Source organism: Chelon labrosus (assembly GCF_963514085.1).
Source record: "Chelon labrosus genome assembly, chromosome: 8".
Classification (NCBI taxonomy): Eukaryota; Metazoa; Chordata; class Actinopteri; order Mugiliformes; family Mugilidae; genus Chelon; species Chelon labrosus.
The window spans coordinates 7936651-7962593 of NC_140358.1; the positions used below are offsets into that span (position 1 = coordinate 7936651).

Here is a 25943-nt window from a genome sequence, read left to right on the forward strand (position 1 = left end):
TCCTTGGCTCTAGGAAGTTGACAGAGAGGGCCTGAGGGAATGAGTGGTGCTTATCAGCCATCTATCCACTGTCACGACGACAGAAGTGTTGGCACATGCAAACAATTGAAGATTGGGAAGTTGTCCGCAAGTCTTTTTTTGACACTGCAGACAATGATATTGCACATTATGTAGTTTCAATTTTGTGTTAAAGGGGGCTAGCATCAATCACATATGCCTTCCAACAACACATGTGTTGTGGACTTAGAAATGTAAAGCTGGAATCAAAGAAAACTACACTGCAGTTAGCAGGCGCAAAGTTGTAGTGTAGCTTATTATTGACTCATTTAATGTAACATGTTGTTTAAGACATGGGTTTGCTGTCCTTTCGAATGTTTTTGCCAAGCGATACAGAACGAAAGTGCTAAACTTTCCTCGCATTGAAGCAATCTTTTTAATTGGTTTATTCTATCTGTTGCCATCTTACCCATCGTATGCGATCATTTTAGTTTTTAACATACATAAATGTATTTGCATTGTGATGTACACCGATCAGGTATAACACTATGACCACTGACAGGAGAAGTAAATAACAGTGACCATCTTATGACAATTCAATGTTCTGCTGGGAAACCTTTGGACCTGGCATTCATGTGGATGTTACTTAGACATGTAGCACCCACCTAGACCAGACCAGGCACCCCCACCCCATAGCAATGACACTCCTTGATGGCAGCAGCCATCCCCAGCAGGATGCAGCCTGACACAGACACACTCAAAAAAACAGTTTAGGAACAACTCAAAAAACATGAAGAACAGCACAAGGTGTTGACCTGGCCTCCAAATTCACTAGATCCCAAACTGATCAAGTATCTGTGGGATGATCCACAGAGGCCCCCCCCCCCCCCCCTCAACCCATAGGACCCAAAGGCCCCCACTAACAACATCCTGTTGGGGCATTAGGAAGGTGGTCATAATGTTGTGAATAATGGGTGTATATAAATAAATTGTTTCTCTTTGTTGTGGGAAAAAATGTCTTGCTTCTTTACCGTGCTTGAAGCGGCCATTAGCAACATTTTGATTAAATGGTAAATGCTTGTTACATTGCTTAAAATTTACAAATTGAATTTTTTTTTCTTGCAGTGAAAAAAGACTTCAAGGACGAGACTGACGACAGAGTGCCACAATTCAAGAAAAAGGCAAAAGAGCTTCGCATTTTGGATGCCAAGACTGCACAGAATCTCTGTAAGTAGATAGAGCTATGCAGTAGAGAGTAGAGTTATCCGTGGTATTTTCAGTGAAACACACATTTTTAAGATATTGTACAGTGCCTTTTGGGAAAATGTGTAGCCACTGTATAGCAGTCACTACAAGTGCATATAGATTGTGTCCAAGCTCTAATCCAATATGTTTGTACTGCATTAAATTGCAGAGAACCTGAGTGTGCTAGAGTTTAATTAATAATGGGGCATTTATGTTATTCGTCTTCGTTTTAGTGTGGTCCCCTTCTTGCAACTCTTTTTTTTTTTTTTTTTTGTCCATATGGTTCTCACTCTCATCTGTATGCAGACTGGGACAAGCATGTTTGAATGAATGCTTTTACACTGATTACTGAGTACTGATTCCATGAACAGAGCCCTGATGAATGAGTTCATTGGGAAAAATGTTGGGGTCATGTGGTATGAACATAAGGATGATACATAAAAGAGTGTGGATGCATGTCACTGTATGTGTTCGCATTTGCGAATGTGCCATAGCACATGTCACTGCACTAGTATATGGGCTGTGACAGTGTTGATAGGTGTCATTGCCATCTTTGATTACAGAAGGAGCAGATGGGCTTTGCATTTGGCAGGGAGCTGAAACAAGTGTAGTAAACCCTACCTTCAGAACGGCAATGAGTCGGAGGTGTGTGGTCGTACATGGCGACGTAGCTTTCTTCAGTCACCTTGACACATGCTGCAGCGTCATACATCATATTCACTGCCTGACGCTGAACCCTCTAAGCTCGCTCTTCATTGTGACATGTGGCAGCATTGAATGTTCAGAGACTGGGAAGGGTAGTGGCATAACTTAAACAACTGTGATGATAGTGCCACTTTACGTATTCCAGTATCGTCAGAATACTGCTTAAATACTGCTTTCTGATCAGTTTTGTCTGTCTGTCTCTAAAAACCTTTAACCAGCACTCTCAGTGAGCTTCAAGTTCGGCAGTTGACTTGCAGCCAAGCTGCAGATAAAGCAAATTGTAGTTGTCGACTACTCCTTAAAAAATACTGAGTGAATGAATCAGATTAATCAACCTGCAAGATCCTGATAGGCTGTCTGGAGTAAAAAAAACAAAACAAAAACAAAACAACAACAAAAACTACCATAGAATGCGGTATGCAGGTGCAGTGGTTAGCACTGTAGCCACATAGAAAGAGTTTGCGTCTCCCTGTGCCTATACAGGCTTTCTCTGAGTGCTTCCACTTCCTCCCAGTTGGTTATTCTAAATTCCCTATAGGTGCGCATGTGGTTGTTGGTCTCTGTGTGTTAGCATTGTGAATGACTGGCAACCTGTACAGGGTGTATCCCATCTCTTTCCCGAGGACACCTGACCATTTGAGGATAAGTGGTAATACATAAAAGACAGATGGAGAATAGAAGAGTCGGGTGGAGCAGCAAGAGCTGTATACTTAATGATAACCTATTTTCCGTTGTACAGTCAAATTACAGTGGCCTAGCTGCTCAAAGTGCATACCTAAAATCCAGAAAAAACCTCTCAATATAAAAAAGCAATAAGCATTTATTTTTCTGCAGGTTTTAAGTACTTTAACATACAAAGACATTGTGGGATGTTAAACCTAGTGAGCATAAAGCAGGCAGAAAAGTTTACTTCCACTTAGGTTTCACTGAAGTCTCATCAAAATATGTTTGCAATGGAGTGTGTTACAGAGAATGCCCAGATGGGTATTCTTTATAATTTAGTAGCGGGAAATTTAAAATCAATACCATAGTTGCAAAGAAGTATTTTTATGCAGGTTTTGACATATAGTATGCCGCTAACACTGTTAGCTTACTAATCAGCTTACTTCTGCAAATGATATAAACTTTACCTGTGTTTTATTGCATTTATTATCACTTATTTGTTTTGCCTTCTCTCTGCGTACGCTTTGCTGTAATGCCACAGTGTTTTATGTCCTCTCAAATCAACTGAGTTGCAGGCAACACATTCCCACCATCCTAAAATGTTCACAGCAAAGACGCTAGACAGAGTGTTTACTCCACCTTCTGCTGTTGCTTCTTAAAAGCGTAATTCCACCCATCCTGCTGCATTGTCCCCCTTGTCTTTTTCCTATGTTAACTATTTCCAACAAAAACAAACTTACAAAGATTGCGCGCACTGCCTACAGTATCATCAGCCTCCCCTAGCCTTTCATAAATTAGTGACACTGAATCCACTTTGCACACTGTTACCATCCGTTCACAGATAGAGGACATTACGATGCAAAAGAGCTCACTTTGGCGGAAGTTTTGTTCCATCTGCCATTGCTGCTCTGAACAAATGAGGTTGACAGCACTCATCATTTGTATTCATGCACACGGGTCTGAGCAAAGGAATTAAATGCTATATGTTATACGCTGTGGTGTGGTTACCTGCATGTTTTCTGTTTTTTGTGTCTTGGGTGGACAGACCTGTGAAAACAAATCTCCCTCTGGGGCCATAAAGACAATCTATCTTCCATAATAATAATGTAGTAGATGTCCTACTCATCCTCAGCTTGAAAATATTGATTGGCTGCAGCTGCGGAGAAGCAATGTGCCGCACCACTTGTGTGCCAAATAGCAGGGAAGGAGGAATGTCTTCCTCACCACAATCTTGAAATAAAACAATAAAATAAATGATTGTTAGATTTTTTTTTGCGTGTTAGAACAGATAAGGCACACGAGATTTAAAGTCAGCAGACAGTTGTGAAGTAAGACTCTTGACTGCCCTTTTGCTCAAAACATCTAAAGCCACAAATACAGCTAAGTGCATCTTAGCAACATCTAAGTACTAATCGTGGTGGCTGGTTTTGTAGATGCAGTTTTTCGCCCATTTCATCGTCATATTTGTATTTAACAGGGAAGTATTTTAACATGTGGATGCTCCGGTAATGGCACCAAACACTGTTGTAACATGGCACTTTTTCTTCTTCTTCATTTTCTTCTTTTCATACTTTTCCCAGCCCACCCTTCAACAGAACCTTCTGTATCCAGCTGTTTATTGTTTATTAAGGAGGCTCTAATGTTCCATTTAATAAAAATACACCACAGTACTCAATAAAGTCAAAGTAACAGTAGGAAAGAAACTAAAATAGTTCATTTGTTGTCATTCTGCACATGTTGACACATTAAGAGAATGAAGTTTGTGACTCAGGTCCAGCAGCACACAATAATTACAGATATTAATGTACTGTATATTAGATATTGATTCGTCCCATCCAAGCCCAATAATGTTAAACTGTTAATATGAAAAAACAACAAAAACATGTTCAGTATATACATTATCAAAAAAAAAACATCTTTCTTTACTGAATCACTGATACTAAAACATGATGCAAGAAAGTTTAATGCTGACTGAATAAAACTTTTATACTATACCTCGGATCAGAGCTATAGTACCAGTACATGTTGTAGTAGGTAAATGCAGTAAATAACCTGTGTAATAAATTGAAATAGACTATAATAAAAAAAAGAATGCACTGCCTCTCTGTTGCACATCAAATACAGACATCAGGTCCCACTGTTTCAGTAGTACAGCAGCTGTTGAGCGACTCTCCTCCAACTCATTACCAAACCTCCACCTGTGACTTCCACCTGGATACGCCATCAGCTCCAATTTCCACTGTAGCCACCTCACCTGCAGCGTGAAGCCCCTGCTAGGCTTTCCCTTGTGGCAGATTCAATGTATCCACCCAAAAATTAAAAAAAATTAAAAAAAATAAATAAATGGAGCCTTTCCAGATGTCTCCATTACTGCTACAACTAATAATTTATTATTAATTATTTTTGGTGTTGTGCGTCTGTTGATTTCACTGTTTATTAACAGTTGAGCCGAAATTGTGTTATTTTTGCAGCTTTCATTGGTAAATCTTGATGTTTTCCTGTCACGATGACACAAACCATCCTGCTGAGGTGGAAGAAAGTGCATTAGTTTTTCCAAGTGGCAAGTTAGGTCTGTGGTCATTTTGTCTGACAAGCGATGAGTGCTGAAATGTCTCTTTGAACCCTGCAGTCTAATATAAAAAAAAAAAAAAAGAAGAAAAGGAAAGGAAATGACTCTCTTCTCTCTATATCACAACAGCAATTTTCTTGGGCTCGTTCCGCCTGCCTTATGAAGAGATCCGGGACATTGTGCTGGAGGTAGACGAGGAAAGACTGAGCGAATCACTCATCCAGGTAAGACTGATGCTCAGTGTGGTGTGTTGCTTTCGCGCACACACGCACACACACCGACAGACAGACACAGATATAGATATAGACATGGACTTTATTGTCATTCAGGTATACACTGAATGACATTGTGTATACACAGAAGGAAATTTTATTGGCTCAGCAGAGTGTTAAAATATACAGCAGTAGACTAGCTGTATATAAAAGTGGGTATGGTGATTACAAATCCTCGTTCAATTATTTTAACAGCGTGCAGAGTACAGTACAGAGTATTGCATGAAACGTATTAACAAATTCAGCAGTGCAAGAGTGATATTCAGTATTAGCAGTAATGCAAAAAGAGGCTGTGTGAGGAAACAAAGGAAAGAATATCTCAATGCATTTGTGTGAAAAGATCATTTTAAAATTTCAGTGTCTGATGGATAGCTTGGTGACCTCATTTTAAACCTGGTATGGTCTGTTTTCGGCGCAACTCAGTCTCCTCATTCTCATGTGGACCGTAGAGACCACCCCATTTATCCTCTTATAATGGATGATGAGGGACAAAGTCATCTCAACTCCACCCTCCTTTCGTCTGGCCTTTGTCTTAAACCGTGATTGATGAGCTTCCTAAAGGCTACTTGTTTTTGCTTCCATTTTATTTCATTTTTCCTGTCCCAGAAAGCATTAATTGAAAACATGGCAGGCGCGTCTGAGGTGAGATTGCGTCACTGGGCAGAGAGAGCGCCTCAATCTGCACTAACCGTTCTTGCACTGTCTTTGTGACTAAATCAGTCATGTTGTTATTTGTTGCTGTTTTATATCCGCAGTAGGAGCGGTAGACCTCAGGGGTGAGTAGCAAATACAAGATTTCAATATAACCCTGGCAGCAATACACTGTGTTGTGTGCGCGGCTGTGTTATTTGTTAAATTTTTTTCCGGTTCAGCAGTGGGCATTGTTCAATTGTTGCTTTCAAGCTTAAGTCCAGAGGTCCTGGGGAAAATAAAAATATTACATTTGTACTGATATATACTTTATGCTGCTTCCAACATGGCTTATCAGCAAACACGTCTAGTCTTCTAGTCTGCTTCCTCCCCACTGCTGAAAACCCAGACACGGGTTTCAGGTGGAAAGGCAATATATATTTAGATGGGGGCCATCCAGAGAGCTGCCCTGCAGACTATTATTTTGAGCTCTGATAACCTTTAATTGGCTGGTAATCTGGCGGAAAGTATAGAGTGTACATTATGAGATGGCACACCCCCCTCTGCTCTGTGGAGGTGAAAGGAAGTTAAGGTGTTGACCTTTTCCCACCCTCCAGCCTTTCTGTAGCAAAGTAGTCTATATGTACCAGCTGTGTCCCCGGCCGATTCCACCGGGGCCTTGTTGCAGATGCCCAGCACCAGCCAAATTAACTGGGATACATCTACTTGGGTCACTGGGAGTAGAGCTCTCCATCCACCACCAAACAGCTGCCATTAAGCTGCCCCTGACCAAACTACTGGCGAAGCCATTCAGTAGCCTGCTATATTTGAACCGTTGAAACTCTTTGTCCAAATGTTGAAATCTCTTAGGGAACCTCAAAGTCGCTGACATGGCACTAAACTGAAAATCAGAGAAAGACGAGCTGAACAAAAGCACACCGAAAAGAAAGAGATGCTCAATCCATTCTTCGATTTCCTCCGTGATACAGTTATTGAGATACTGACTGCTGCTGCGACCTTCAGGTACCTTTTTTTCAATGCGTGTTACTCAGCGGTGTTAATGGTAAAACAGGTGGTCAGAGTTAGTCACAGAAAAATGATTTTTATACACGGCCTTTCCACATGCAGGCAGCTCGTCACCCTGGTCGAGAGTCTTTCAAATGTCCTGTTTACCCCCTCCACTCCCTCTTTAATAAATGTGAAGCAGGACAGTGAGGCTGCTAACAAAGAGGCAAGCTCAATGAGGCTCATGAGAGCAAGTATGTGTGTGAGTCAGCATAAGCATCTGGAAACCAAGCTAATGTCACAAAGTCCAGGGAAGGCCGGGGACTCAGTTAACTTAGCGGTGTCGAAGGAGCCCACATCCTGAAAGTGTGTTGCACGTATGTTTGAGCGCTATCATTATTCTCCTTTGAATTTGTTATGATCCAATAGTAGCATAATGTGTTTAAGTAGAATTTTAATGATTCAAATTCTAACAATACATATTTTATTAAAATGAAATGCAAGTTTTTGTGCAGATAAATAAATAATTCCAATATTAAATATTTAATGCATGAGGTTTAAACAAGGCATTTATTAATTTAAAGTCACATGAGTTCCATTTATATATCAGTGTGAACCAAAAGACAAAACATGCACTGGATTCCAGCGGTGTGTCAAAAATCATATTGCGTTTTAAAATGTCTCCTCTGTTTGAGGCTGAAGGAGGAGGTCTTTGCAAATTGTGACTGACAGAAAGCACACGTTTTTAGGCATGATATTGTGAGACGTGGGACGAGGGAGGAAGAAAGCTAACATGAGTAATTTTTATCTACATGAAAATGTCACTAATTGTATGCTTAGACAGGCTTCCCAGTGAAATGAGAATGACGTGATTATAAAGCAAAATCATGCAGAAATGAGCTCACAAATTAAACACGGAAGCAAGCGACGCATGCACGTCGCATGCACAAGAACAGCTCCACAGTTATAGCAACAGTTAACGCTATACAGAGGCAATGAAGGGGAGCAAAGAGACTTCCTGCTGGGTGACACAGTCCTTAGTGTGGGCTCCATCTGCACAGTGCTCATCTACACTCATTATGCTGATTAATCACCCCACACCACCCACTTTCAGCCACACGCCAATCACCATTTATCCACATGGACAGATACACACACACATACAGAGAAGGGAAATGAGTGAGTGATAATAAAAGGGAATGCATTTACCATCTTGCTAATGTTAGCAGGAGTGGGTGATTGTGTACACCTAAAATAACCACAAATAAATAATGGAACTGGTGACAGAAAGAACGACAAAATGATTTGAATAAAGGGTATACTTATAGCATTGTGCATAGGCTTTAGGCAGTAAAAATAAAGTAGGATAGTTTCTGGTGTGATCAGTCTTTGTCTTGAAAATAACGCTAGTTCTCTTACACGCACAAAGCTCGGTGGCCTTTGTCTCTTCTTTTATCTGTTGCTGTAGTTATTCATTAATCTGGGTCTATATTTGGGGTTGCTGTCATGATGCAAAATGAACTGAACTTTTGCACAGTTCTGTATATGAAAGATGAAACCTATGTTCCCTTTAACCAGCCATTGTTTAAGTATTGCCATGTCCTTGTAACCGTTAGTAACTATGGATCGACTCCGTCAACCCTCACTTAACCAGATAATCTCGGCTGAACCTTGGCACCGATCAAAGTCCAGACCAGATTTTTCCTCTGGGTATAAACTGACCCAAAATTCCTGCAGTCACAACCCAGCAAAGGCTTCACTTAATTAAATGAATGTGCTGAAAACCTCCATTGACATATTTCCAGACTGTTTTGAAAGTTTAATATCATTACTAATAATTTTCTCATACTATTTGATATTATATATAAATTACAAAGGCAAGGCAAGGCAAGTTTATTTGTATAGCACAATTCGTACACGAGGCAAAGGTGGTATGCGTGTTGTTGGCGTGATATCCGTGCTTTTCGTAGGCTGAACGTTTTTCGGTGAGGTAGGTTGTTAGCACAAAGATGGCAACCTCGAGAAAGTGAAAACTTTACCTGGCAGTTCGCCTGTTTTTGTGGACAGTGATGAAGACCTCTCCCAAACAACGGCCCTGTTTCTAACGTTTCTGGTGTAGCACTTGATACAAGAGGAAAATAAACCAGTGCAAAACTGAGTCGCATTCAAAATTCAGCTTGTGACAAGCAAGCGGTGAACTGATAAATGGGATGAATAGTGAAAATGGAAGGAATCAAGGAAGCAAGAGGTGTTCATAATGCATCTAAAACTCTGTAACTCAATCTTATTATCTTCCTTCTCCGTCGACATGTCTAATGTAATGATTTGTCAGCAGAATGTGGCAGTGCACTGGCCTTGAAGTACCCCTACAATGTGTCACCCTGGCAGAGTGGATAGATAGGAGTTGATTGGCTCTCCTTATTCTGCATTAGGGCCCATCAACGCCTCAGAGATGATGTACACATCCCTGAATGCTGGCAGACAGTCCTGGCTCTCACCATTCATCCATGCTCCATGTGAATCCTTGCAATTCCACACTTATTTTCATCTCCATGCGCCCGGCGTACAAACATGCATACAGTACATCCAAATGGATTGACATTGTCAGTTATCTCCTCTGTCTTCCAGTCTCTGTACAATTGTGTCATTTATCATCCAGCCAATAAATGTGTATAAGGTTCTCGCACGTGTGCAAACACATCTATCTCTTCCTCTCGTTCTCACTCTTTGTCTCCCTTTCTCATTTGCCTGCAATATTCATTGTGCTGGTGGACAGAGGTCACTTTTATATATCAGGTCAGCTTCATCAAATTCAGAAAGAGTCACCAAGCCACCCTACCTTGTATAACAATGAGATGAAGCGGACAATGAAAGGCAACAATACATGTTGGCTTAGTAAAAAACAGATTGAGGCTCAGGAAACCTGGCAAAGGTCTGCTTTTAAAGAGCTGACAGCCCGACAAAGCTTTTCATTGCTTTTGTTGGCGGACAACAGAAGCAGCAAAGGAAGGGTCCTGTAGACCTTGTTTGTGTGGGAAAGAGTCAGGCACATGTGCTCTGGGCTTCAGGGGCCTGGTTGCATTATGTTTCCATTTAGTTTGGCACTGCCCCCTCCTCTCGCCCCTCTAGTTCTTTTTAGTAACACCTTGGCTAAGTGCATATTCATCCTCACTTGTTTTGTTTAAATCATGACGTGGTGATGCCCATGACCTTGCAGTTATTGACTTAAGCAGGCTCTCCTTTGGTGTTTTAATTTCTACAATGGTCCCTCACAGCCTCTTTGCCCGAGGGAGGAGGCTTAACTGGCATAATGATGGTATTTGGTCCCATGCCCTCACAGTTCTTGCCAATGAAACACAAGGAGGCCAAACAATGCCCAGATTATTAATAAGCACTTGTAAACTTGAATAGTTTATAGTGTGATTAAGTAGTACACATGCAGGAAGCTGATCATAACAGTTCACTATCAGCGTTACGTTGATGTAATAAGATGAGAGCATAGACGTAGGTATTCTTAATACAGTTAATTAGTTCATACAATGTATCCTTTTAAATGCAACCCACAGATGTTTGTTGCAATGTACAACAATTTTAATTTTAATTTTTAGTAATTCCAAGTGTTCCATTCAGTACATTTCATTAACGCTATTAATTCCGTTATGATAAAAGCACATTTCACCAAGTCGAGAAGAGAGTAGGTTGCATTATTGGCTAAATTATCACCAACAGCAACCAATTATTTTTGAATTATCTTACACTGGATGGAGCAAAAGGATATTTTGAGATGTCTCTCTTTAAGTATATTTATGTGAGTGATTCATGCACGTAATCTTTTATTTTTTTTTTCTATCTGATTGAGAGATTTGAATAGATTTCTATTCAGATCCATGACTTCAGTCACTGCAGTCACAAAATGTTTAGTTGGTACTTACTAAATATTCTTTACAGCCTTGTAACTTTTCATCATAAAGCGCTATAGGAAACCTTTCTCTGTTGTGGCGAATTGCAAAATAAGTTAAAGTGTATGCCAGTGTTGTTATTATTGTATTACATGGGGCTTGCCATCTCTGAGAGGAACCGTGTCCAAAGGCGTTGTTAGGAAGACTTCTTACTTACAATAGGGGAGATTAAGTGTATTGGTTTTGAAGAATTTAGAATAATGCTTAGCAAGAATACTCTCCAAGCTCTCGGAGCTCCTTCCTTTGTCTTGCCACTTTCTTTTCTTATTTTTCTTGTACAGCTTTTCCTGCTGGACTACCTTGCATTCCCTTGTTGCTTAATTGGCACATCTTGGGAAATTGTTCTTTGTGATTACACTTTGTAAGTTCTTAAGTTGCCTACAATACATGCATATCCTCTTCTAATGCTCCCCCGGGCAAATATAAGCTTTTTCAGGTCTAATCAGCTTTTCTTCTTCCATCAAGCAAAAACAGCCTGTGGTTTCTCGTGCACTATATATAGTTTGTCATTTGCAGAGTCCCTGTGATGTCCAATTATGGCCCAATTCTAATTTTACCATGTCACATCAAAGCTCATCACCACGTTGACCTCAGTGGGTTGGAGCTAATGCAAAAGCACAAAGGGATGTATTTAGGTTTGGTAACTTTAGTCGTCAGTAAAGTTCAGACGTTCTAACAAAATCCACATGGATGATGTTATTCCAATTTATTTTAAATGTATTTGCTTGCATTGAGCTTTTTGGGGGGACAACGTTCCCCATGTACTTTATCTACTATAGAAGTTATAAGCTGTGTTTTTGGACACAAAAATAAATATGTTAAATACGCCCCCCCTTTCTATGTGTTACCACATACATATCATGCTACTCAGTGGTAAACTAAGATTACGGTTTTGTATGAGGACAGTATCATAAGACTCAAGTTAATACTTTGTATGACCATTCTTTTCCATTGCAATGGTAGAGTTACAGTATGTAATTGTTAGTTAGATACACTACAAGTAGGTTGTTCCAACCATCTTTGAGAACTTGCCACTGTTCTTTTGTGAGGTTCTCAGTTGATTCTGTCTTTTCATTCCAGACTTTTGTTGTTCTAATCTGACTATGATGTTGAGATCCGAGCTCTGCCGGAGGGCACGCTATATGCGCTACTTATTCTTGCCCATGAAGAAGAAGCACGCATACCTCTCGTTATAGTTGGTTGTCATGCTGCAGAAAAAAAACGTGGATTCAAATAATGAATGAGAGTCTCAACATCTAAAACACAACTGTTTTTGACCAGTATTGAGAATTCATTTTAAACTGTAAGAACAGTTTTTGTTGGTTGCTGAGTCTTTTTCCTCAGCCCTACCCAGAACACGCCATGTGATCAGGCGGCTTCAAATAAAGGAGTCATCACTAAATGTTTCAGCACGCCCAGTTTTTTGGTGTGTGTGGTAAGCTAACTCTCTTCAGCGCCTGATATGGCCCTGGGGGCTTGTTTTGCAGAATATCAGAGTGGCTTCTTAATGTTTAATGTCTGCCAATGTATTTTATATTACCCCATCTTCTTTTCAAAAGGAAAGGCTAATGACTAATACTGCACCGCTGCTATTCATTTGTAATTAGTATTGCCCTATGTTGTGTGCAAATGCACTGGTAAGAATATCAAAGAAATGCAGAAAAGTGCCCAGCACGTCCCATATTTAAACTTTGTATACACATATACAGTGGGTCAGACAAACACTCGTTTCAACATGTATTTCATCATTTTCCTGATGCAGGAATACACAGAAACAGAAAAAAGAAAACGGCTCACAGATCCATCTACCTATTATTTTAAAACATCTCCTTGGATTTTTTAGTGCAATAATTGAGGTGAAGTGAAAATGATCACCATATATTATGACTCCCCTCAAAAATCAGTTCTTTCTGCTTTTATTTTATGTCTTTTTTCCCTTTTTGAGACAACAAATGTCTAATGTAATATCTACTCTCATACGAATTTATTAATTTTAAATTTGCTGATATGATCAGCCCCAGATGTGCAAGCATGAATCTATGAATCAAGTATCTTTTGTTAGAAATAGACATAACACACATATATCACAACTTTTACATACATTTGAGATTATTCTTCAATTATATTTATTCATAAATATAAAAAAAATATCCCATTCCTTTTAGATTGGTGCAAATTAAATAGTGACTCACAAACAATCCTAATCCACACTGCCTCTCAATAAACAGCAGCATTGTCAGCATTTGGCTCTGCACTACTTCCCTTCACCTCGCCATGGCAACAACCTTTCCGCCAGGTCTCACAGGAGTCTTTCGAACTAGCCTTGCTTGTTATTATTGTTTATCTCTCTTGTCAATCACCCAGATCACCGCGCATGCTCATCCATATGCATACACCCATCATTACATGTGGCTGCTCATTGGCTGCAGAGTCTGCCCGGGCCCGTGCCAACCTTTGTTCACTGCAGTAACAGGTGATTGTAGCAGACTGGCACATTGTTGGGCATCATTTTCATGGTGTAAAAGTGCACATGTGGGGCAAAGCGATAAGTAGAGGCCTGTTGGATTAGAGCTTAAGCAGGGGAAACGAGTCCCCCATGGGCTTAATTGTGGTTTATTTTGGCACACGGCACATAACTCTCTTCTGCATCAAATGCTAATTTTACAATGAAATGTGAAATACATTATGCGGATTTGGTGGGGCTGGAAAAATAAGACAGGGAAGGACGGGAGGTATTGAATAAACAAAGTAAAGGCAGGGGAATGAGAGCCGAGGCTTGGCTTGGAGCAATTTCAAATGCGCTTCAGAAATTGATGGCCGGGACCTAAGGTACCACATGTACTTTTCACTGATCATCACCAAGCTGCTGATCTCTAGCCACAGGGTCCTGGCCAGGTACTCAGTCCTCAGGTTGAATATTGATTAAAAACACCCACACATACTCAAATACAGGCAAGTTCACGCACAAAACAGCAGCGCAGTTAAATTTTGATTATGTGCAGTCCCTTCAGCTCCTCCTCTGGCATAACTGGCTGCTGCGTATCTTCTTAAGCAAGTAAAAATGTGTTTTCTGTTTTTGTTTTCCAATTCGGTGTCTTTGTTTCTGTGACAGATGGCACATCATTCAAAGAGACACTCTCAGACTGCAGACTCCACAAACAAATTAATTTCTATTACTCTTCTGCATGCTGCCTCTCTTCTTATTTGATTGGCAGTTTCATCATATACCAGCTCTGTATTAGGAGGACTATGTGAGACTGTGCAGAAGAAGAATGGATACAAATGAGAGGCAGAGACAGTGCAGTGCGGTAAAGTTCATCCACTTCTCTCCCCTGTGACACGTTTGTTCCGTAGAATATAATCTGCATACAGTTTGTCTCCATGTACTGGATGAAAACATTTTATTATAATGAGTGATCATATGTGCATTCACAATTTAATAAGTTTCATCTGTGAGTCCTGAGGGCTTACGCATATCCAGGTGCAGGTGGATAAGCTTTGAGAAGCATTTTCTTTATCTCCAGTTATCTCTCTTATTTGTTGTTGTTTGTTTCGTTTCTGTGTTTACTCATATTTTTTTTTTTTTTTTTTAAGCAAATTCCACCTCTCTGTTTATATATTTTCTTTCTTTTGCCTTCTTAGTTTCACTCTTAATCCTACTTCACACCTTGCATAGTAAATATAAGTGCTCAGGTGTGCACGTGTTAAAAAATCCTCCTATTTTATTTTAAAAGACAAATTTAATGTCACACTAAGTCTGTCAGGTTTTCCAGCCCCAACCCTCAAATTAATCCCTCCCCCCTTCTCTCTTCTTTTCCCAGCTCTCTCTGTGTGTTTGTGTCTTTCTCCTAGTCTACATTTCTCATTTAGTTTAATGCGATTTTAGAATCTGTCACACTCAGTTTGTTGCCTGTCAATCTGTCACTGTAGCTTTGCTCACAGTGAGATTTGAGGTGTTCGCGTGGTTTGACAGGATGTAGATTCTGTTAACAGTGTGGCCCGTATGAGGGATGCTCATTGTTTAACATATTTACCTCTGAGACAAGATTTGCCCTCTCTTAAGGGGCGTATACACAGAAAGACACTAGCAGCGGTGTAGCAATAACAAACTGCTGAAAGTTAATGGAACAGCGGGTACAGAATTGATTAATCACTTTACGGTGATGCAGTTGAGGCAATGACCAATGGGAGTGGCAGATACAGTTGATTGTTATGTGGCCAAAACATTTACCTCAAGGGAACACCATCCACATCTTCCAACCACTGAATTCCCCATGCTGTTCATCAAGAGGAGCTAACGCCGTCCAAACACTTGCAATAGTGTGTCCACTAGCGACCAACTGTCAGCTACAAAGTGATGGGCAACAAGCAGTGGACAGAGTTTACTGTTACTAGTTTTCCGTTTTTAAATGATGTTTTTCTAAAATCAAGTGTGTTCACATTTGGTAGGCTCTGCACTTTGTTTTGCTGAGCTTTATCTGTCAAAACTGCCTCCATCTTAATGAACAAAAATTCAACTTGATAGCCTTTCTTTCACATATTCAATCAGTTCTGTTAGTAACCTTTTTTTTTTATATGGTTTCCGTCTACACCAACAAAGTATTGTGCGAAGTTACTTTTCTTTCTCTTCTGACTCTTAAACTTAGTTTGAAAATAATAATAATGCAAAAAAATAACCAAAAAAACTTTTGCACATAATGACTTTTTTTATGATCTGTCAAGTCCTGGTTTCCAGAACTACAGTTTGCAGAATTATTTTGTTATTGATTCAAACTGAAGCCGTCACTGATTCACCGTGAGCCAGGTAGGGAGCCTGCTGCGGTGTCGCGGCAGGGAGATGGCAGCCCCGTGTTGCTCTTCATCAGAAAACATGGGCAAAGTACCACATGTTTCCCTGTCTCCCAAAATTGGGGAGAAAATCAATTAAAAGGAGAAAATCACATCTGTCAAGCACATGGCAGACATGGCTCTCCTTCTGTCTCTGTAATGGACCTCCCATAGGCCTTTTAGAAAGGACTGCAGTTTACTCAGATCACCTTACGGACATCAGGTGATTCTCTCTCTTTTCTGCTTGATTCAACCCATCTTAATAAAGATTTTATTGCGCTGAGAAAAGCTGTATCGATTGACTCTTTCTTAAGGGTTCTTGGGCTTTTTTATCATTTTGACATTACAGCTGGGAATGTGCTTCTCCCTGTTCTTATATTACATTTCAAAATGTATGGATTGTAAAGTGGGTGTGGCAGATGTTACAAGTCAAAGTTTGAGGTGTAATTAATTTTATTAATCTTGTCCAGAATATACTGTATTGATTCTGTGTGTAACAGAGCCCACCGACTGTTTTTATTTAGCTGCCTGCATTTTTTTTTTAAAGAGTTTGGTTAAGTTCATGACTAATATATGCCATATATCTCCCTTTAAACTGTATTAACTTGGTACGGGTTCATGGATGCTGCAAAACTGTGAGCTTATTCACTGGAAGCTGGCTGACAGCAGCAGAGATCAAAGTACGGTAGTGAAAGCCCTACAGATACTGTCATCTTCTACAAATGTTTAGTGAACCGTAACCTGTATCTCATTACTTTTACACTCTCCTTTACCCTCTCAACTGCTTCCATTCCTCAAGTAGAGACCTTTCACAGTCGGAGTAGCGGTGGGGGAGTTATTTCACAGATATCGAGTACAGTTTAATTTGTTTTGTATACGCTTCAGAAATATAGAATTCCAAAAAACTGCGAGGGGAATACAGCATTGGTAGTGCGAGGCTCTCTCAGAGTCCTTGAGCTGACCTGCTGTCAGTAAATCTATAAGAAATTGATTGTTTGCAATGTTATCTTAATCTGTTTCAGAATTGGAATAACAACCGTAAACAGTTTGTTGGATATTAGTGTAATGCTTATTCTACAGATTTAAATTCAACACTTTTTTTGACAGACAGGCATGCATAGTGGTGTAATAGGTTTTCACACAGATGGAAATAAAATTTGTCATGTGCCGTGGGAGTGCTGCTGTCCCCTGCAAAGGTGATTCTGCTTTGTCAGTGAATGGTTGAATCATACAATGTATTTTTATATATTTGTGTAGCAAACTTAAGAAAAGGCAAAAACGGAATGTAACACTACTGGAACTGTGACAGTCAACCCAGAAATAATAAGGGCAAACTGCTGGCTAAATGTTCGATCTCTTCGGTTGAAAAACGGTCTGTTATCAAGGTTAGAAGAAAAAAAATGGTTAAATAGCTTGAAAAAGCTTGATAGTAGAAAGAAATCTGTAAATTTTTTGTATGTTTTGACTTTATTAGTACCGTGACGGGACTTGTACCGTGTCAATTTATGGTTTCTGTTCACACATGAAGTCAGTTCATTTTAGACTGATCTAAAACTACCAGAGGCCTGTTTGATGCTTTCAGTGTTGGCAGTAAGTCTCACACAAACCTTCACTAGATTCACCCTAAAACATTTTCCAGCAAAGGTTCAGCATACGATTACTACTTATTGAATATTTTCACACATTTGGCCTACATTCTGTTCAGGATTCATGAGGTTTTTACCTGAACCACCACTGTTTCCTTTTTAGCCGTTTCTTGGCGCATCCGCTGATATGTGCCGCCTTCATCTTCGCCCAAGGCGGTAAATGAATGTGTAGTGTTGCTAGCATACTTGCAGTAATCTCTCCTAGACTGCTGTGTGTGTCTGGGGCCCTGCGGTGAGAAGTCTGGCCCAGCATCATCACCCAGACTCCCACATTGCCACACATATGGTGCTGCCTTTGTGTCAATTGTACTCGATGGGGTTTCTGATAATTAACAAGATGACAGACAAATGAAATGACAAGCGCAAGGTGCATTCAGTTTTCCACTGACTTGTCTTCTGTCTTTGTTTTTTAGTTGCATTCAGGTGTAGAAGTTTCAAACATTTTAGATTAATTGTACCATTTTCAAAACATTTAACCCCGTTCTAATGTAATTACAAAGGCCTTCTCTTCTATAATAGAGCAGCTTCTCTTTGGGAAAAAAACTACAATATTAGAAATGACGTAGAATACGCCAACAAAGACTCTCAAGGTCACGTTGCCTTTATTTCTGTAGTTGGTCAAAGCAGACTCAACTGGAGAGGGGTTTTTAAAGTCATACTGTTTTAGAGGGAAAACCTCTCCCTTATTTTTTTTCCAGAGTTTGCAAGAGAACGGTCTAAATAATCGGATTTGCCGCAGTATTAGCGACAGAAGAATAATTTGGTACTGTATTGATGTTGTTTCATTCAGTGCCAGCAATACATTGTCAGAGAACTTGTTACTAATCCAGTCCGCTAATGTGAATATGACATACACAGATATGGCATAACATTATGACCACCTTCCTAATATTTTGTAGGTCTCCCTTGTGCCTCCAAAACAGTTCTGACTCATCAGAGAATGGACATGGGCTATAATGTTGTGGCTGATCGGTGTATTGTGCTGTATCGTGCTCTCTTTGTTGCTGCTAACAATTGATTTCAGCTCATTTGTAGTTCTGAAGTCTTTGTCTGATATTTAAATGTCCAAGACCAGGTTTCCTTCAAACATCAACATTTGAACGGTATCATACACCGATCAGCCACAACATTAAAACCACTGACAGGAAAAGTAAATAACATTGACCATCTTGTGACAATCCAGTGCTCTGCTGGGAAACGTTTGGACCTGGCATTCATGTGGATGTTACTTAGACATGTAGGACCCACCTAGACCAGACCAGGCACCCCCATCCCATAGCAATGACAGTCCTTGATGGCAGCAGCCATCTTTGTTTGTCTTTCTCATGTTTGAAACAGTAATCAAGGTGTGTAAGTGAAAAACTAGCTACATATGGCTGTATACAGTGCATGTATTGTTCATAAGGGGGTAGAACATGTACCCAGTCATCATTCAACTTCAATATGAGCCTTACAATTCCAATTACACAAATGTTATTTTTAATATATCATCAACAATTCTTTCAGCTTCTGCTGATATGACCAAAAGCATTCATTATTAAGGCATCGTTGCTTGCTGCAGACTCTAATTGGGACTTTGGCAAAAGCAAGCAACATTTGATTTAATGGCTCCATCCCAAAAAGGACTGCATGGCTCGCATTATGGCTTACTTTTTATATTGCTGAATTCCCCGAGGGAAAGACAGAGATGTCATCATTAGTGGGCAGTAGACTCTGGCCGTGTTGTCTGTGATGGCTGTTGAGGTCTGTAGCATGGCCAGCCAGGCCTGTGGCCCGGTAGTAGTGTCTGTTTTCCCTTGTTTTCCCTGTCTAGGTTCCCATCTGGCCACGTGATCCTGCGCCAGTCTGCTCCCGCTGAATAAATTTAGGGAGCTAATGAGGAGGGAAGCTTTGTGAGGACCTGGAAAAGGGCACCTCTTCCTCTTCTTATCCTCTGAGGAAAAGAAGGGGAAAAGTCACTGTGGTCAATTTTATTAACTTGGCTGACCTTCACACAAACAATTAACATTTACAGAAAATGCAGCCCCTGCCGTTATCTTCCTCATCTCCATCTTAATCTTCAACCTCACCGCCATCAGCAACATGTTTTTTTTTTTCCCCGCTCCCTGCCAAGGCAATTTATTAGATAGTAGCAAATTAATGGCAAATGTGTTGCATGTATTTTGTAGACAATTGCAAGCTGACGTGGATTATGCAGTAGAAGGTCGGTTATCTGAAGGTCCCTGACATGTCCAGTAATTGGCTAAGGCTCAACTACTCTCTCAGTAAGGAACCAGCAGTGAGCCGTGATTATGTGACCTTATCTAGTAACTTTTCTGCCAGACCATTAGTAGACCTGTGTGCACTCTGAGTGTAATCTGGTCTAATAAAGATAAATATATATGATGAGAACGTTTGCTTTGACAGTGAAGCACCGGCATTATGTTGTGATCTGTGTTCATTTACGAATGTATGACGAGCATTGCATGTGAGTACTGGAAAAGTGCATCCGTGGACACAAGTTCATTCATAGTTTAAGACTTTAATATCAAGACACTCACTCTTTGCTCATGTAGGCTATTTTCTCCTCCCTCTCCTCTGTGTAAGACAAGCAGTCATCTTGGCGCGTGAGGTGATTTTTATTCTGACGTGGACAGAAAATGAGATTTGCATTAACAGTAGCTCCCTCTGTGTGTGCATGTGTCTGTGTTTGTGTGTGTTCTTTCATTTGTAGAACCTGATAAAGAACCTGCCGGAGCAGAAAGAGCTGAGTTCGCTGGCGGAACTAAAGGCTGAATATGAAGAGCTCGTGGAGTCAGAGCAGTTTGGCATTGTGGTGAGTATAATTTCCTGCTGCCTACTGGATTCCCCTCATAGTATACAACACGGCCATGCTCCCAGTTTGTTATAGTCCAGTTCTCGCAAGGCTGCACAGTTGAGAATTTCATTTTATTTTTTTTCTCCACTCACTCGCTTTAAGGGAGAACTGCTTGGTTTGAACAGCGGTAGAGCTTGGACCAGGAATGATATTTGAAATTTAGGGTGATGCATCCCTTTCAGTAATGTTAAATGTAAAGCACAAAGGGCATATTTGATTTAAAAATTCAGTCAAAATGTATTAACCAAACGTCTAAATGACAGAGGCTGTGGTTAAAAAAAAAAACTTGCCTGACGTGATTTAAGAACAGTTCACTCATTTTGTATTAGGATTCAGCGAATGTCATATTTTGACATCGACTGTCAATGTTGTCTCGCGATAAAATCGTACCCTTAGGCTATGAATCCAGTTTGTTATAAAGTATGCAGCTGTAGTCAACCCGCTTGGCGATGTGTCCCAATCCTCCAATCAGTTTACCATGAACATACCAAAGTTCTGTCTTTTGCTGCGATAGGGTAGTGCCCTCAGTAACATATTGCACGCTCGGATCATAACTTTCACATTTTATTATCACTTCTCAAAAGAACTAGTTTTAAAATAGAATATATAACAGTTTCAGGCCCAACTTGTAATATTTTTTTTCTATGCTGTTTATATAAGGTTAATTAATATGCTTCATGCTTTTTAAGCTTGATAACGAAAAGAAATGTTTTTTTATGCATCATCATCCTGTTTTTATAAAGCAGCCTGTCTTGTGTTCATGGTCAGCCTTTAATTTGACTTTGCACTTTTACCTTTTCACACTGGTCCCTGCTCTTACTGGGATAACACCTGCTATTGAGAATGATCGAAAAGGCAAGGTTAAATACTCGTACTGTAAATCTGGTGTAGAAGAGGGGGAGTACATCATTAAGCTGCTCTGACCTTTCCACTTAGTTACAGCTGCAATTACTTTTTAATTAACTGCTCTTGCCATCCATTTACCAAGTGAATACCCAGCACTTTAGGCAACTGTAAAGGGAAGTGTTATCTTTAAAGTTAACTTTACTACAAGATCACAGAGGTACATGATACGGATTTACAAAAGACATGTTCGCTTAGACCTGAGGGTTGCAGACGTGCTCCATCACGGTACTCTTTACTCGCTGAAGGCTTTTTTACCTATGTCTTTTAGAAGATGTAATGAAGCAGGGGGTGGCTGATTCCCTCGCGATCTCACCAATGTTGTGATCACATACCTCCCCGCTGATGAAGTCGCTCATCATTGCAGAGGTTTTTAGTTCCCCTGGGAAATAAGCTGTGTTCAAGCTTTTCTCTGCCAGAGCTGTCACCAACGTTCTCGCTCTCAATGCGATTTCTACTTATTGTATACAAATCAATTCAAGACAGAGAGAGGGGAGGGGTGTTTGTGTGAGAGTATGCGCCCAGCCCTGTGCGTGCATGTTTATTGCCACGCATCTTATTTGTTTTAATTCTCTCAGATTTTCATACAATTTCATAGCTTATTTTTCTTCCTTTTCATTTCTTCACTGATTCCCCTCTCAAGCCCACTTGTATTGATTGGGACTGTTATATTATTCATGACAAATCTGTTTAATGGGAGATTCCTTTATCCATATGAAAGTCAGAAGGGACACAGGAAATGGGTAAATCCCATTTGCTAAAGAGGGTAGTTGATTTTCAGTTTATTAGTCGTGACAGACATTACACTGGAGATTCAACATGACGGATATCAATATGGCTTAACTTTATAAGATTTATTTTCCAACTCACTAAATAGTAATAAATAATTTCCTGTAATCATTCTTATGTTTCACCACACAAATAACAGGCTTATATTATCGTGCGTGGTGGCACATTATACTTGTTTGACAAAATTTATTTGGAGAATGTTTATCCTTAACGTTTGCGGGTGGCCATGTTGGATTGGTCTCACTATGGTAAACCAAGGGAAGTAACTTGGCAAAAAAGTCCAAGTCAACTGCACAAAATAATTACAAATAAATTATAAAACCCCAGCATCCCATACCAACATAGAAGAACTACCAGCTGTGGCATCGCCTCACATCACCTTTGTCTGGGCCAAACTGTTACAGCAGAACACAACGCAAAGACTACAGCCAGTGACAAACTAGCACATTTGAAGTAACTCTCCATACCAGCAAGTGGCAGTAGTCCGTATTTGCCATTCAAAAAGATGAAACTGAAAGAGCTAGGGCTAGCTAAGAAGCTAGGAAGAGCTACAAACCATTTTGCAGGAGTGGTCTCTTCTACAGATTGTTTCATTAGAGATGTCTTTGTCATTGTGAAAAAGATGTTTACATTCAAAACAAGAAGAACCTTCATATTTTCGCTCAGTTTCATCTTTTCTTCTTTTACATTAGTTTGCAAAGCTGAACAACCATTCTGAGCGATGCGTATGTCTCACCAATGGGTTAGCTGATGTTGACCACCAACAGGGGTCCTACTAGTACCAGTGCCGCAGGAAACGCTGCAACAGCTACGGCCACAGCCGCTCACTGAGAACCTGACACTGGCCAACATCCGACCATCAAAGTGTCAGAGAGTCAAGGCCCCAACAGATTACTGTTTTTGTAAACTCACATTCCTTCTTTTTTTGTTTACACCTTCAGATGAGTTCAGTGAAACTCCTACGGCCAAGGCTCAACGGCATTCTGTTCAAGCTGACGTTTGAGGAGCAGGTGAACAACATCCGGCCAGACATCATGAATGTGACATTCGCCTGTGAAGAGGTGAAGAAGAGTGAAGGCTTTTGTAGGCTCCTGGAGTTCGTGTTGCTTGTTGGCAATTACATGAATGCTGGCTCGAGGAACGCCCAGACATTTGGTTTCAACGTCAGCTTCCTCTGCAAGGTAACACACACTGCTACAGCACACAGATGTCAACAGATGTAGACCACGTTGTGGAATGTCATGTGGAATGTAAGCTAACATTGAAATGAAAGGTGATTCACAACGTGCTGATTGGATTTAAGATTGCACATATCTAACTCACTAAAAACTAATGTGACTGCAGTGCATATTTCCAAATAAAAACATTGATTTAGAAAAATTATAGTCCATACAGACAACTCTGTTTTTATCAAACATGTGATTAGGCAGCAATCAAATAAACACGCTTCAGTAAACCAAAGGAGGTGTGGAATTACCAGTAAAGGCAGCGTCTGTGTTCATTGCCAGGTAAAATCACAGTATGCAAAAGTGTGAAAGAGAAGACTGGCAGCCACACACAACAAAGTACATACAAAGCACAACAAAGCTGACAGTCCCATGGACGACGAAGCCATCATTTTTCATGTTCAAACGCGAACAGGGTTTGATTTTAAAATGATACCACAAGAGATAGGAAGCTTTAAAGGGAGGAAGTTACAGCAAAAAAGTTACAGAAATTAATGTAATATGGTATGACTTTTCTGCTTGTGCTTCTAAATGGTGCTGGTTTTCATTCTGACACATTCATTAACTGAAGTTTAATACCTATTTATAATGATACACAGGCACAAAAACCTGGCATTTGATTTTCTGTAATAATGCAAATGTGAACGTTTAGATAGATTAATAAACTATTTTTAACCGGTTTCTATGAATGAGTTAGATTCAAGCTGTAGAAATTACATTCACATCACTTCAATATTTTGACTGTATGAAAAAATGAACATCTACAGAAAAACTGTTCTGAAACATCCCAGCATGCACAACACTTAAAAAAAAAAAAAAAAGAATTAAACCCACCAGTCACTTTGTTGTGCATATATCATAAGCACTGTGTGTAGCATACTGCAGATAATAGTGTGCAACATTGTGCTTAACTGATAACGAAACTAAATTAGAATATTTATTGGGGATGCTTTGAGACCTTGTGGGGGTGCTGAAGCAAAGGCCTCCCCCCTGTGCTTCCTGTGGTTGGCAGTTAAACAACCAAAAATAACCCAAATCTTTTAAACAGCCTTTGTTAAAAACTGCATTTCTCTCCTGCTCGGGCCTGATTTCTCTCTCTCGGCTACTCTTTAACAGTGCCTCAGCTGTCATGGAAGACAAAAAGCACTGTCCTGAATGATCATGCCAAATGAATAAGTCATGGTGTGGAAAAAACCACTCACTCTAGGATTTTTCTATATGGGAGAGCTACTGTACGTGTGGTTTCCAAAAGCCGCCGACTCCCTTGCACATTTGAAGCCAGTAATCTAGCTGGTTGCTTATGTAGAAAGGGCTTTTACTATGGTGAATGTAGTGAACCTTTGGTATTCCGGCAGGCTGACTGAATCAGTGTGGAGTGTCAGTGTAGAGCCTGGTAACACCTCAGGGGGCTGATTGGGCCATTATTGATGGACAAGAAAAAAACTCTGCTTTCTCACTTTAGTCAATCAAGTAAATGGCCCCCTGGGTGGCAGGTCTAGGGTACCTAATGGCCTCACTGGGGAGGAGGCTGATGATGGGATTGAGCAGCGAGGGGAAGGGTACAGGCTGACCCACCTTCGCCTTCCACCTTGAGCCCTCCACTACAACCCCTTGTCCTGTCAAGGACACACAAATCTCCTGGGAGACAGCCCGGTCACATATATTCTTCTGCTCTGGCTTTACAAGGACATGAGTGAAATGCGGAGTTCATACTCCAGTCGAGTGTGAAAAATATTTGAGAGCATGACATGGTGGGGAAGTTTTCAACTGTTTTCAACAGTCAGTTACAGTTAAACCATGCAAACTACGCATTAACACCTATAATCATGGTGGTCTATTTGTCCTTCTCGTCTCTCTCCCCTTCTGACGTGTCCTATCTATACATATACATCTACCTGACAATAGTGTGACCTTGTGTCCAGCTTACAAACGATATTCCTTCCCACTGCTGAAATTACTCTTGGAAATTACAAGCGTCATTATACTTGAAGTCCATAGCGCATGCATTGTTCTGGGCCCGAGGTGAGCTCACATGACAATGTTTCTTGTATTCACAGAACTTATTCTCAGCAGTGGCCTTACATATAATTGCTCCATTTATGCTTCTTCTGCCTTCCTTCTGAATCAGTATAATATGCGATTTGATGAACAACTATACAGTGCATTTGTCCTTCGCTGCAGCTCCATCTGCAGAAGATAAATTGAGCAATCAAGAGCCGACAATCCTTCTGTTAGTGTGAGGGTTCCATATTCCCATCGCCACTTCTTGTCTTATTAGTTAATTATTGTTAAATTTATTTATTTCCAGCCTCAGTCACAGTAATGAAGCATTGTCCTTCCATCTATTTCAAATGAACAGATTTATTTGAAGTAGTAACATTTATACACACTCCATCCAGTTGCCCCATTAAACAATAATGAGGTAGGAGACACTGTAAGAAGCTACTTATTTTTTTTTACTTTTACCACAAACTTCAAAATGTCCAGGACAAGGGGTGCAGTAAGATTAAAATGGCTCTGGACTTTGACATAGACAAGCTCTCTGCATCCTGGTCCCAGATGCTCAACAGCCCCTGGCGCTGTTCTCAAAGCTGCGTTCACTGAAATTCCTGATGTAACATCAGCACCTTGGGCTTCGTACGGATTCCAT

The 25943-nt window shown here is 40.3% G+C and overlaps 1 protein-coding gene across 5 annotated transcripts in view; it reads left to right on the forward strand.

Moving 5' to 3' along the window:
• The window catches only part of diaph2 (diaphanous-related formin 2), a 421882-nt gene that overhangs the window by 204019 nt on the left and 191920 nt on the right, over positions 1-25943 (forward strand). For all 5 annotated transcript variants that reach the window (XM_084549618.1, XM_084549616.1, XM_084549619.1 and 2 more), the window contains 4 exons: positions 1123-1224; positions 5309-5403; positions 20232-20333; positions 23009-23248. In XM_084549618.1, coding sequence (XP_084405744.1) covers positions 1123-1224; positions 5309-5403; positions 20232-20333; positions 23009-23248 — 539 coding nt within the window. The remainder of the gene's footprint in view (positions 1-1122; positions 1225-5308; positions 5404-20231; positions 20334-23008; positions 23249-25943) is intronic.